The sequence below is a fragment of the Marmota flaviventris genome, chromosome 9 (assembly GCF_047511675.1).
Source record: "Marmota flaviventris isolate mMarFla1 chromosome 9, mMarFla1.hap1, whole genome shotgun sequence".
In the NCBI taxonomy this organism is placed as follows: Eukaryota; Metazoa; Chordata; class Mammalia; order Rodentia; family Sciuridae; genus Marmota; species Marmota flaviventris.
The window spans coordinates 20,082,575-20,096,865 of record NC_092506.1 but is presented as its reverse complement, the minus strand read 5'-3'; the positions used below and the strand labels follow the sequence as shown (position 1 = coordinate 20,096,865).

The 14,291-nt window shown below is 38.7% G+C and overlaps 1 protein-coding gene across 1 annotated transcript in view; it reads left to right on the top strand.

The window, feature by feature from the left end:
• Positions 1-3,449: 3,449 nt before the first annotated feature.
• Positions 3,450-14,291, top strand: part of Cstpp1 (centriolar satellite-associated tubulin polyglutamylase complex regulator 1) — a 174,987-nt gene continuing 164,145 nt past the window's right edge. Inside the window, exon 1 of the mRNA XM_027936669.2 lies at positions 3,450-3,578. Coding sequence (XP_027792470.1) covers positions 3,533-3,578 — 46 coding nt within the window. The 5' untranslated portion in view covers positions 3,450-3,532. The remainder of the gene's footprint in view (positions 3,579-14,291) is intronic.

Below are 14,291 nucleotides of genomic sequence, written 5' to 3'. Positions count from 1 at the left end.
GTCAGTCTCTAATAGATCCTCCGTAATATCTGAGATGTCTATTAATTTTTTCTTTATAAAATCAGAAATTATAGGGCTGGGGCTGTAGCTCAGTGGCAGAGTGCTTGCCTAGCATGTGTGAGGCACTGGGTTCCATCCTTAGCACCACATAAAAATAAACAAATAAAGGCATTCTGTCCATTTACAACTACGAATTTTTTTTAATCAGAAATTATAATCTGATAGTGACGTATAAGCATATCCTCTGTCTTGTGGATGTCTCCTCCATTGTTCAGAGTACGATGCTTCATTCTTTATGCTGTAGTTCTTGCCTTTAACATATCCTGTTCTATTTTTGATCAATTTCATATCACTTGTTTCTTTCCTGGATTGTGGCATTGTCTTCTGTCTTATTTGCTTGGGTGACAACTTGTTTTCATAAATTTTTTTTGAAATATGATAATTTAGGAACCTGAAAAGTTGATTTAAACTGTAGGTTGACTTTTTGTTTTATGGACACAATATCTTTATTTATTTATTTTTTATGTGGTGCTGATCGAACCCAGTGCCTCACATGTGAGGAGCAAGCTCTCTACTGCTGAGCTATAACCCCAGCCCCTGAAGGCTGATTTTTTTTTCTTTCATTAACATTCAACAGTATCACAAAAATATATATGATTTGGGGGCTGGGGTCGTAGCTCAGTGGTTGAGTGCTTGCCTCGATCCTCAGCACCATGTAAAATAAATAAATAAATAAAATAAAGACATTGTGTCCATCTACAACTAAAAAAATTAAAAAAATATATACATGATTTGAAGAACTTGTGTACATGTCCATTCTTCTTAAGACTGATGTTGTATATATTTCACTGAAAAAATGTCCTCTACAGCTGATGTGTTGCCAAAATCAATTATTACATAATCTGTGACCAAAGAGAAATCTAAAAGTAGTGGCTTCTTCTGGAAACAACAAACACTATCTGGAAATCATCACATCTGCCTAAAAAATATTTTAAAGATTTTTGTGCCACTCATGTATTGTTTGTTTTCAGGTTATAATACATGCCCATTACAGAAAAAATTTAAGAATGTAGAAAAACACAAAGAAGAGAAATGCCGTCAGTAATTGTGCCACCTAAGAAAACCATCTGTTATTTCTGCAAAAGCCTAGATTTTCTTTTTCTTCTCTCTCTCTCTCTCTCTCTCTCTCTCTCTCTCTCTCTCTTTTGGTACCAGAGATTGAACTCTGGTACACTGGACCATTGAGCCACATCCCCAGCCCTGTTTTGAGTTTTATTTAGAGACAGAGTTTCACTGAGTCGCTTAGCACCTCGCTTTTGCTGAAGCTTGCTTTGAACTCATGATCATCCTGTTTCACCCTCTCAAGCCTCTGGGATTATAGGTATGTGCCAGGGCACCCGGGTCCAGATTTTCTTGAAGCCTTAATCTAGCAACCTCTTTACCCCTAAGTCCTTCTCCTCAATAGACTGTTTAGAACATTCAAAGTGGAAGGCTAACTTTAAATACATGGGTCTTTAGGATTTTTATGGAAGGGATAGAACTGTAGGAAAAAACCTACAAATTGGTCCAGAGATGACATCTTGTTCTTATTTAGCTTTCTTTGAGTCATTAACAGTCGGGCGCCACTGGTGCTGAAACTTATCATTATTATAACCACAAATGGGTTAATGCCCAAACAAAGCTATATTCTTGGGGCTGGTTCCCAGTTTTACCACACAGACCCCAGTAGCAGCACCCTCCATGTCCCAGGATAATGCTCCACAAATAAGAGGATGTCAAATGTTTAGCCTAGTCTTGAAATTCTCTTCTTTTATCTGGGGAGGGGGGCAGTTTCCAGTTGCCAGCAGGACAGAGCAAAAGGAAAAAATAAATAAATAAACATCCAGCCAACAAACCCTAAAAAAAAGAGGCTATGTGGTTTAGTGGTTAGACCAGTAGCCTGGATGTTGGGATTGCTGAGATCCTGTTCTAGCTCTCCCACTGACTGGATGGATGATACTAGACAAGTCACTTTTGTGACTCATGCCTCAGTTTCCCTACTTAGAAAGAGGAGAAGTGCCTTACATTGTTTTCATGAACACATATGAAATTATCTGCAAATACCTTCAGGCTGTTTGGGAATAAAGTAAAATCATCATCTTTAATAATTACTATCCTATTATTTTATTAATATTACAGTAATGAGCCACAAGTATGAAACTTATGAAACTCCTATACCCTCAAGCTGCATGGGAAGAGTGGTGGATGGAGCAGGGAGAAGGCAAAGTTTTTAAAAACCAGATTTGTAGGACTTTTCATCAAATACCAAATTAGTAAATTCATTACCTCAAAATACTAAACACGGCTCCTAGTTTGGCTTTGTCCCTTTCTCCTTACCACATCCAAATTCGAGAGTGACTCACAGGAGCCTAGAATTGAGACACATATACAATTTTAAGGGAAAGGGAGAATTAGGAGGTTTGAGGCTCCTTGCTAGAGGAGGCTAAGAATAGGACATTCAGAACACAAAGAGAAGAACCTTCTCTTTCCTTCTCCTCCCAGTGTAGGTGGTCTATTGGTTTCCAAGTCCTTTTGATGGCATGATTTTTGTTTTCTTTCTGTCTTTTTCACAAAACCTCACCTTGTTGGAGGGGGGTGGACACGTACTAAAAAAGCAAGGACAGAGTGGCTTTTTCTGCTGGATTTAAACAGTGAAAATTGCTACAGATCTGTTATTGGGAGTGGAAAGGAGCAGACAGAGAAATATCTGGGAACCTGAAAACTAATGAATATTCTCTCCTCTCAAAGGAGAAGTAAGCAATTGGGCATGTGAAGAAAAAATCTAATACATGTCTTACTTTCTGCACCCTTCACCTTCAAGAAATAAAGTGTCTGGGTAGAAAAAAAGGAAAGACGCTTAGGAAAGGCATGAAATAATAGGGATGATAGTAGAAGGAGGACCCAAAAGAGGATTTGAAAGGAAATGGCAATTGACTTACTGAGTACTTTATGAACACCTTTTGTTGTGTCCAGCACTGTTGCAGGCTAAAGGACACATCCCTAACTTCAAGAAGTAGCCACATTACAATATGCACGTGAAAGCACTTTGTAGCAATGTAAGACAGTACACGCTAAGGAGACAAAAATAGGTAATGAGACTGTTTATGGGAGTTCACGAGTGGGAATTGTTGAGAGTCACGGTGACAGCTTTATAAACAGGAATAGGTATGAAATTCAGAAATTGCAGATATGGATGGCTGACAGTAATTCTTTGACATCAGGAAACATGACAGATTCAAAGGACTCTCCATCTCAGATTCTTCTAAAACCAAGTCCGCAAGAACCGTGTCCAACGAAACCTCGGCCCCCGCGAAGTGACTGATGGCGGAACTTGCGTGGCGGACTCAGCGTTGCGCCCCGGAGACTGTTGGCGTTACACCTCCTCCGCCTCCCGTTTTGCCTCCCGCCACGGGTGCCATGGCAACCGAGAGAGAGCGCAACCTGGGTTCCGGAAGCTAGAGAGCTGGAGCTTGGAAGGTACCCGGGTCAAAGGATGCTGAGTCCCGAGCGCCTAGCCCTACCCGACTACGAGTATCTGGGTAGGCGCTTCCTTCAACTTTGGGGAAGGAAAGTGAAGACGAATTAGGCCAGGGTGTGGGGAGGAGGCGGGGTCTGAGTGGGAACGGGTCCGGGTGGGATGGGAAGGGGCGGGGAAGCTGGGGTTCCAGGGCCTGAGCGTGTAATGTAAGGCCTAACGGGGAGGAAAAACTGCAGCTGGGGAGTAAAGCTTACGGGGTGGATTGTGTTTAAAGAGGGACACGTTGGGGTATTATTGATCTGCTGGTAGTGGAGTAAATAACCTTGGAACCTGAAGTGTCCTGTCAGTCATTCCATGAATAATCATTTTACCGTTACAGTGGCAGCTAACAATTTTAGCTTTTCTTTTACATTAGGCACTATGCGAAGTATTTTATGTGCAGTATTCTTTGAAACTTCCCAACAGCACTAGAAGAAATTATGTTTTCTTCCATTTTGCAGATGGTGAAATTAAGGCTGAAGAGGTAACTTGCATAAATAAGACCACACAGCTAGAAACGGTAGTGCTAGGATCAGAACCTGATTTACCTATGCCTTAACTCTTGAGCTAAGGTTGTAGTTGCAGTGCAGTGCTTTAGCATATTTAGTGTATAAAGCATTTGCTGCACGAAACACACACACACACGTACATACATATATATGCACAGACATGCATTTTTTATAGTTAATATCACAGATACTTTTGCATCTAATGCATAACAATATCAGTGTCTAGACTTTTGCTAAGGATTTTGTGTATTTAATCTCATTTACCCAGTACTCAATGAACCTGTGAAATAAAGCCTAGCAGGAGCATATAGTACCTACTTTTTAAATATGCCTCAGAGATAAATAGACTTAAATTTTAGAAGAGTTTAAACTTCCAGAAAACTGAGCAGATAATAGAGTTCCTTGTTTTACCCACTCCCATTCAGTTTCTTCTATTACTAACATCTTGCATTAGTGTAGTACATTTTTTACAGTTGATAAACTGATATAATACATTATTAGTAACATAAACAAAAGTTTATGTTGGGCTTCTCTCTTTGTGTTGTAAGTTCCTTGGGTTTTGACAGATTCATAATGTCATGTATTCACACAGAATAGTTTTGTTGCCTTAAAAATGCTCTGTGCTTCATGTGTTCATCCTCTCCCTGTCTCTATCCTTTGGCAACCAGTGATCATCTTACTGTCTCTAAAGTTTTGCCTCTTCCAAAATATCGTATTTTTGGAGGACTGCAGTGTATAAACTTTTCAGATGGCCTTCTTTCTCTTACCAACAGGTATTTAAAGCTTCTCTGTGTTTTTTTGTGGCTTGACAGCTCACTTCTTTGTGTTGCTGAATAATATTCCATTGTATGCGTGTATCATACACATTTATTAATGAAAACCAATCCTGGATAAGATTTTTGAATTGGTAATATGGAAACTTGATTAAAAAAAATCAAAACCAGTTGCTGTGGCACACACCTATAATCCTAGTTACTCAGGAGGCTGAGGCAAGAGGACCTCAAGTTCAAGGACAACGGGGGCAACTTATTAAGACCCTGTCTCAAGATAAAAAAATAGGAACAGGGATGTAGCCCAGTCATATAGTGCTCCTGGGTTCAACCTATCCCAATGTTTATAGTAAAAGTCTCTTCTAGCTTTTTTCCTCCAGTCTGCCATGTTCTCAGCCATCCTCAGACACCCTGACTCCTGAAGTAAACACTATTATTGGTTTCTTGTGTATCTTTCTAGCTTTCTAGAGTTTATTAGGTTCATAAAGGAGCATATAGTGCCTACTTTAAAATATGTCTCAGAGTTATTTTGGTATCAACAGAGAGCTTCCTTGTTCTTTAAAATTTATTTTTTGCTACATAGTATTTGACTAATTCAATTCCTCATTAGTAGACAATGAATTGTTTTTTATCCTTTTGTCATTACTAAAAATGCCTCAATGAAGAAACCTGCAGTTTTGTTTCTTCATAAGTATGTCTACAAGAATGAATTTCACAAGTGGAGTTAGTAGGTCAAGTGCAATACATTTGAAATATTTATATTGCCAAACTGCCTTTTACAGGGGATGTACCACCATTTTATACTGCCACCAACAGTGTAACATAATGCCTGCTTCACAATCTTGCCAGTGAAACAGACAAAACCTTGGGATTTATTTTCAGTCTGTTAAATGACATACTCAGGGGATATTTAATGTGCATTTCTTTTATGAAGTTGAATTTTTTTTACCAAGTTTAAGTTTTGGTTTTTGAAAGATTCATATACACATATGAATATTTACACATAAACACATTGAGAAAGAGGGGTGAAGGGAGAGATAGCTTAAGAGACTGATCACATTTATTATTTTTTTTAAATTTTTAGTTGTTGATAGACCTTTATTTTTTTTATTTTTATGTAGTGCTGAAAATCGAACCCAGTGCCTCGCACATGCTAGGCAAGTATGCTACTGCTGAGTCACAGCCCCAGCCCCTGTTCACATCTATTAATCAGCAAAATGGGAATAGTTAATATCACAGATACTTTTGCATCCAATGCATAACAATATCAGTGTCTAGCAATACTTCGACTTTTGCTAAGGATTTTGTATATTTAATCTCATTTACCCAGTACTCAATGAACCTGTGAAATAAAGCCTAGCAGTATACTATTCAGCTCCTTGAATGTTTGCTCTTTGAGTGACTTGGTGTATTTGATATACTGGTGCTTTGGTGAGCAGAAGTTGGTGATTTTTTCCTAGGTGGCTTAGGCAGAACACTAAATCAGTGGCAATGTTGATAACGAATCTACAAACAGAATCAATGTCTTAGGTTGGTTGAAAGTTTCTGTGTTCATGGAGTCCAACCACCCACCTAATATTGGAATCCTAGACAAATCTCCTTTAGCCTTTAAAAAGGCAGTTAAGTTTCAAGTGTCTTAACTCCCTGTCCTAACTGTCAGGACATCATTGTGTCCTTAGAAGAGTTATGCCGCTGGCGGGCTCCCATGTGGTTCATCAGACCATACAATTCAGCTAAATTGCATTGTTTTTAATTGAGAACAACCCCTGTCTGTTACAATTTGGTCTCTCTTAGAGGCATACTGTTTTGAAACATTCACCCTCAATTTAATGACCATTTAAAACCACTCCCTAAACCTGAAGAAGGAAGATCTTGGGTTCAAGGTGAGCCTGGGCTACACAGTGAGACCCCATCTCAAAAACACAAAAAACAAAATTAAACTAAAAACCCCACTTCCTATAGATTAGACTCTACTTCCTGATTTAAAAATTTAAATGCTTGTGGGTTTTAAAATTTGTCTTTGTTTTGTTTTTATAAATTATAAAGTCAGTTGCATGTGTATAGGGCTTAGGGAAGAAAATACGTAAAGAGCAAAGAAAATTGCAGAGACAGAAAAGCCCTTGGCATACAGTGAAACAGAAAAGGTAAAGTTGAGTAGCCCTTGGTAAGTGCATCCAGAATCTCTGTTTAGGATTATGTATAAATTACAGGGATACCTATACAATGACTATCTATCTATGGTCTCCCTTTCTTCCTGCTAATCAGGGATTGCACTTGGCTTTTTGACTTAGTGAGGAAAACAGTCTTTCATCATATTAGGTAAACTGATCCTTTCCCCACTGACTTTATGGATTAGGAACATGTAACCATGGCCTGAAATGGTTTAGGATTTGAAGATTATCATTAAAGAAGAGCTCAGTAATGTTCATTCCTGCAGTCATCAGAATGGAGGGATAGAAATTGTATTAATGCCCAGGCCTGATGAGAGAGAGAGGTCTGGTAAGGACATAAGTATAGAACCTTTTGTGTAAGATCCATGAAAGAGTTCCAGCCCCATGAAGCTACTTAGTGGAAGCTTCTGCCAGAGGCTGAGGTGTGTCTGTGAATCTGATTGGGTGTGGAGAACTCTCTAGAGCTGAAGGGCAACCTGTTCTGGCCCTAGGTTTGCAAAATACACTACCTACGTGCTGACCTGAGTATAAGCAAGAGGGTGTGAGATTTATTTTTGACTCCACCTAATCTGGTGAAGTGCACACTTTCACTTACCTTCCCAGCTGGCTTCTCTGTTTCCATGGAACCTGCTCATTCTCATTCAGGTTGGGAGTGGGTTGGCATAACAGATACCTTGAGGAGACCAGATGGTTCTTCTCCATTGGGGTCTGTGCAGTTAGAGGAATCACAATAATTGGGTAGGGTTTTTTAAAGCTATAGTTTGTTATTTTTCTACTTTTGTGTTTTTTTCTTTTTGTTTTGTTTGAGCTTTTTAAAATTGTTTCTTTTTTAGATTATTATTTTCTGTTTTTTAGCTATACTTTTTGCACTCTCCGTATATGACGAGCACTGTGTTTTATTTTGTTTAACCTTTGCAACTACCATATGAAGTATGTACTATTATTAGCACCATTTAATAATAGTATCACCTTCTCATTTACAAACAAGGAAACTGAGGTTTGGAAAGACATTCATTTGCACGTGGTCACATAAGCAATGTCAGATTGTAAAGCAGGGATTCAAACCTAGGTTTGTCAGATTCCATAGCCTGTGCTTTTTCATTGCCACCAAAAAGATAAAAACAAACAAATAAAATCAACTATTGGCCTAAAGGATGATGGTCTTTCTTTTTCTGTTAAGGATGGAACTCTTGAATAGTTCACTAGTTTCAAATAAGTTTCCTAAATGAAGAATGGCTTATTCATCATTTTATACTGTTCTTTCACAATATAAATACTTCATACATATATGCTAAATGGAACATGAATAATCTGGCCTTAGGGTACCCAAATGTGAGTAGCTAACAGCAACAACTTACACCAGGTACCATCTTCAGTGCTATATATATTTATACAAATGAAGATAGTTTCATTTGTTGTTGCCATTTTACAGATGAAGATACTACAGCACTAAGATAATAAATAGCTAGGTAGTAAGGGATAGAAACAGAATTCTAATCCAGAAGTCTGATTCAAGTTCATGATTAAACTCTGTGCTATAAATACTTTGAGCACCTTCAAAAAATGGGGCGTTGAACTGTTATATTAACCTATACCTGGATCCTGGATTAAGTTCAGTTGACTCCAAAGGGCTTCACTTAACATTTCTGTCATGAGGGGGCAAACTAGGAATCAGGATGGATCAGGGAATATTAAAATTCCAATTCACTCTTGTCACTGGACTTGTCTCTCAGGCAGACAGTAAGAAAGATAACTTCTAAACCTCTGAAATAATTATATTGACAATAATTTGTGTACTTTAGATAGCTGTGTGACCTTGAAGAAGTTACTTAACCTCTCTGTGCCTTGGCTTCCACATCTGCAAAATGTGGATAATAGTAGAACTTAACTCATGCATATGAATATTTAGTACACAACCCAGCTGCCATGTTGTATCTACATTGTAAAAAGAAAGTACACAAAGAGTAAAATATCATCCTTTTAGAGCACCTGTGTAGGTGCTCAATAAATATTAACTGCTATTACTATTAGTATGATTTTATAAAAATATGTTATATATTTGTGGTCACCACAAAAATATGCCTCTTAGGTTTCTTACTACAAGGAGAAGAGAGAAATTGACTCAACCCCAGCTCTAACACTTGTTCACACCGAGGTCATACTTCCCACAGGCTATTTCCAGTCAATGATTAGACAGGACAGAACCACTTCTAGAAGATGTGTGGCTCCTCCAGTGGCCAACTTTGACTTCATTGAAGACTCCATCCCACTGCACTGCCAAGACCCTCCGCCTTTCTTTCTTCTTTACCTAGGGTCAGACCTGCATGTGTCTTTTAGCTTTTCCAGTACGTCTTTTGCGTGTCTGATCCTGTTTTGATGTCTGCTCTCAGAGTACCTGGACTAAGCACATCTAGCAGTCACTGGTATAGTCCCTGCCAGCCATGATAGTTTCTTTAAGTCTTGGCAAAAGTTCTGACATGGAACTCTTTCCAGATGGATGACTCTTTTAAGTGTTGCTACTCTTATTTTTTTCTTTGTTGATATGATGACACATGAAATTTACTAGTCTGACTGCTAGACACAACTTTAATTTTTTGCTTTTGGATGGATCCCTATAAACTTATTTTTGTTTTAATATCATTAGTGAACTTTCCAAACCCAATTGTGTCCTAGGAAACATTGCTAATTAATAAGCAGTAAATTAGCAGAAATCTTCAAAGGACCTAAAAGTGTTGGGGTTGTTGCAGAAGGAAGTGAGATAAAATATAGATTAAAAAATATTTATTTTTTAGTTGTAATTGGACACAATATCTTTATTTTATTTATGTGGTGCTGAGGATCAAACCCAGGGCCTCACACGTGCTAGGCGAGCTATCTACCGCTGAGCCACAACCCAGCCCCTAAAATATAAATATAACTTCCAAAATCTTTGGAAACTGGATTTATGATATGTGAAACTAATCACTTTAAAATAGTTATGAACTTGTTCACAGAACCATCTCTTTCTTCTTCCCTCCTCCTTATTTTCCTTTCCTTTCCTTCCCTCTATATAAAGCAAGGCCTGAATGTAAAGTGCCTTTTACCATGAGAAACATGCCATACGTGGGAGACAAGACATATTCTTAAATGGCCATACACAGAGATGCCAATATGGAGTGTGTGGGCTGTATGGCTCTGGAGCCAGCAGCTCTCTTGGCTCTTTCCCAGTTTGGTCAGCAACTTCTCTGTCATGGTAGGGGCAGCAGTTCCCCTGGTGGCCCAGTGCTGGAGTGTGCCCTTTGGGAGTTGTTCTGAAAGTTCAGCTTAGACTTCTCTTTATTTCACCTTTCCAAGGACTCTGTAGGCTCTTCAAGCTTTTTGTTGGGGTGCGGGGAGAACAAATGAGTTCCTGACTCTTGGCCACTCCCATTTCTCCAAAATAAATTGCATGGTGATTTCTGTGTTATTCCAAAAGTAGCTCTTTAAATTTTCGACCTTGCTTATCATTTAAACATGCAAATAATCTTTCCTTCAAAAATTGTCTGAACATTGGGATCATTGTTTTTTGCACAAATACAATATTTGCTTCGTGAATGACTCTAGGAGGCTGAGTAAGTAATTGAAGTTTAAAGAAAGTAATAATTGCAGAGCAGAAGAGACATGCTGTGTGAGCCCCTCCAGTTCATCATCCTGTCTGTAGCTGCAGCCACGTACCACAGTTACCTTGTTTTTCTACTTGGCTACTTGGTTATTGTCTATTTCTTCTTAGTATGTCAGCCATGAGGGCAGGCTTTTTCTCCCAGTATCTCTAAAATCCAGCACAGTGTTGGTCCAAGTGTTGAATGAATGGTCTGTTTTAAATAGCAGAATAAATTTTAAAATAAATGGAGGGAAAGAATCCAGTGTAACAAATAGTTCTTGAATTCCTACCATGTGAGAGACACTATGTTTTTTCTCCACTTTCATGGTTGAAAAAAATGGATAACTGATTCAGATCTGCCCTGGATCCTTTTGGATTTAAACTCTGTACCTAAGGTTAATTTCTTGGTGATACCATAGTTTTTACCTTTTGGTAGAACAAGAGTAAGATTTAATCCATTTTTCAAAAACTGGTATTTTAAGAAGGAAGGAAATTTTATGCAATTTTGGGGTGTCTCTGTGAGATCCTGTCCTTTGGGCAGAGTGGTATGCTTTGATTAAGAGTGGAATTACCCTTGTAAACTAATCCCCAGGACCTCTTCTGTGCTGGTATCACCCTTGTACCACTTCCCTAGCAGCCTTAGGAAATAGCTCATTCTATGATTGGAATTTCAAGTCAAAACACATTTATCTGAGCAGAATTTTAATGATTTATCAAAGAGAGGAGGGATTTTCCCAAACACATCTGAACTTACCAAATTACTGATCCCATTAGCTATGTTTTTTCTTAAGCACCTTTCATTAAACAAAGCAATTACTGCTGAAATCATCAAATGTATTTTTCATAAAAGCTTTTGACTAAGTTTTGTTTGATTAGCAGGAACCCAGTAAAAGTAAATATTGTTTGAAAAGGCACTTTCAGAGCCCTTTCTTTTTCTTCATTGAATTAGCTTTTAAAAGCACTGTTCTTTGGAGAGAGTAAGAGCCTTTTTTCCAGCTGTCCTATTGTGTAGCTCAAGGTCTTGCTAATACTATTATCTGGCCCTGAGATTACAGGTAATTGTGATAAAACACAAGATTCAGTTTCTGTAATCTCAGACAGAAATCTGCTTGTGCCCCAGGACTTCATATCAGGTATTTGCTAAATTCATACTTCTCTCACCTGGGATAACCCCCTTGGCCTCCAGTAAACAGGTATCTGGCAGGGATAGGTCGCATTAGGGCCCATTGCCTTTAAAAAAAAAAAAAAAATCATGTGGCAGAACTCCTCCTGTGGCCAACTTACATACGACATGCTCTAAATGGGAAAATTATATATTTTAAAATAGGCATGTTTGAAACAATAACACTTTGAATGTGAAATGTACCAAAGGCCACATGTCTTTGGCTTTACTTGTCAAATGAAGAGGCTGCCAGAACCACTCGGCTCCATGGTTCTCATGCCCCAAAGTGCTGCAAATTGACACATAAGGAGGCAACACACAAAGAAATTCAGCCCATGAGAAAGTGAGTGTGGGCACTTGGGCCGGCCTCCTTTCTCTCCATGTGGAGCTCTTTCCAGCTTGCTTCTTGTGTCCCATCTTAGTTTTTCAAAAAGGAGAGATTAAACGTGTCTGGTATTTCAGCATGTTAACTGCATGGGCCACATGAGGCTAGCACTCAGGCCACTGTTCAGCCTGTCATATGGAAGGAATTGCCTTTCAAGGGAGATTATAATTGTGTACGTAGCCACACAAATGCACATTCTGCCTGAAGGAAAATGCACAGAAGAGGAGGCCTTATGCTGCCACTCAGGTCCCTTTGTGGAAGCTACACAAGAAGCATAGTCACCTCCTTTGGGCTTAATGAGTCATCTTTTTGTGTGTTAGCTACTTAAAAAACACAAAAAATAAAAAGGAAAGAAGAAATGCCCTCTCCCTAAGTGAGTTGCTTGTTTGGGCCCTGCAGCGTGGTCTCAGAGTTTTGTATATTCCTGATGACATCATTTACGATGCTAATGCACAGACAGTAAACAAAAAATAACCTAGCTTTTGGGCATCTAGACAAAACTGAAAGCGTCCAATTTAGAGAAGTGATAACACTATGCTTTATAAACACAGGAGCTTAAACAACGTGAGAGACCCCAGTCCTTTTTTGGAATGTGATGCGCTGAAAGATGGCTGTGGAGAAACCTGGAAACTCAGTACTCTAGAGTTACGTGCGGTTCAGGCTTGCGTCTGCCGTCTAGTGTTAGTCCCAGCAGTATGTTCTAGTAATGGACAAAGTTGAGGGTTACCACGTGAGTAAGTTATCAAGCTCCTTGTGTCATAGCATTTCGCCTAGAAAAATGGAAAGGGAAATATTGCCACCTACCTCAGAGGAATGTGAGACAATTGAGAAGATAAACGTGCAGTTCTTTACAGGAAAGGTGTTTTGTAAATAGAAAATATTATCATTATTCTCCTTGATCAAATTTCCCCAACAAGTGGAGTTGATAAAAGCTACCTCACAGAGGGTTGAGAAGATGAATTAATTAATATATGTCAAGTATCTTGAAAGTAAACTATTTAATGAGACCTATAATTGATTATTTTTCTTGATAGTCTATAAGCGATCAAACCTGCCATTTAGACAAATGATTACCCTATAAAGTCTTACATGTGCGGTCTTTTGGCTTGTCTTCAAGGGCTGTCATGGTAGAGGATGGGGAATACATAGGTGAAGAAAATAGATTAAATCTTCAGGGAGAATTGCCATGGCTTTTTTTCTCTTCAAGGTTATGCCTATAAATAGCTTCTGGAGTCTTGCTAATCTTTGTTGCCATGTCTGGAGTAGGGACTATTTCAACCTTTGCTCTTTCAGTAAATATTTATTTTTGATCTCATATTTCTAAAGCAGAAACAAACTTACAAGGAAAACAAGTAGTTGATTTGTCTCACCTTGTGAACTTTTTCTTATCTTTCCTAGTATGGTAAGAGAAAATAACTGTTATTGACATCAGGCTCCCCAACTGGAAAGTTTTCAAAGGAATCCAAGTAGTAAAAACAACTCTGGCTATTATTGTCAGAGAAGAAGGGATACCAGTAAACTACACACACACACACACACACACACACACACACACAAATACACAAACACACACACGTTTACTGAAAGAGCAAAGGTGGAAGGAGTCCTTGTGTGTGTGTGTGTGGGCGGGGTACATGCACTACTAGGGATTGAACCCAGGGTTGCTCTACCACCGAACTACTCCCCAACCCCTTTTTAATTTTTTACTTTGAGACAGGTCCTTGCTAAATTACTGAGGCTGGCCTCAAACTTGCCATCCTCCTTCCTCAGCCTCCTTAGTTTCTGGGATTACAGGCATGCACCACTGCACCCAGCACAGTTTGAATTTTTTTAAATAAGTTTACTCCATGTATGTATACCTTTGTTTTATTTATTCATTTTTATGTGGTGCTGAGGATCAAACCCAGTGCCTCACATGTGCTAGGCAAGTGCTCTACCACTGAGCCACAACCTCAGCCCCACAATTTGTATTTTTAAATGACAGAATTATCACTGACATCTCTTTGTCCATTTTTGTTGATATTTTCACAAGATTTTAGGTAGAAAAACTTGAGAAGACTCCTTAGGTAATTTTACAAGTTCAGAATTTCATCTTTTGTTTCTAAGGTTAATAGCATTT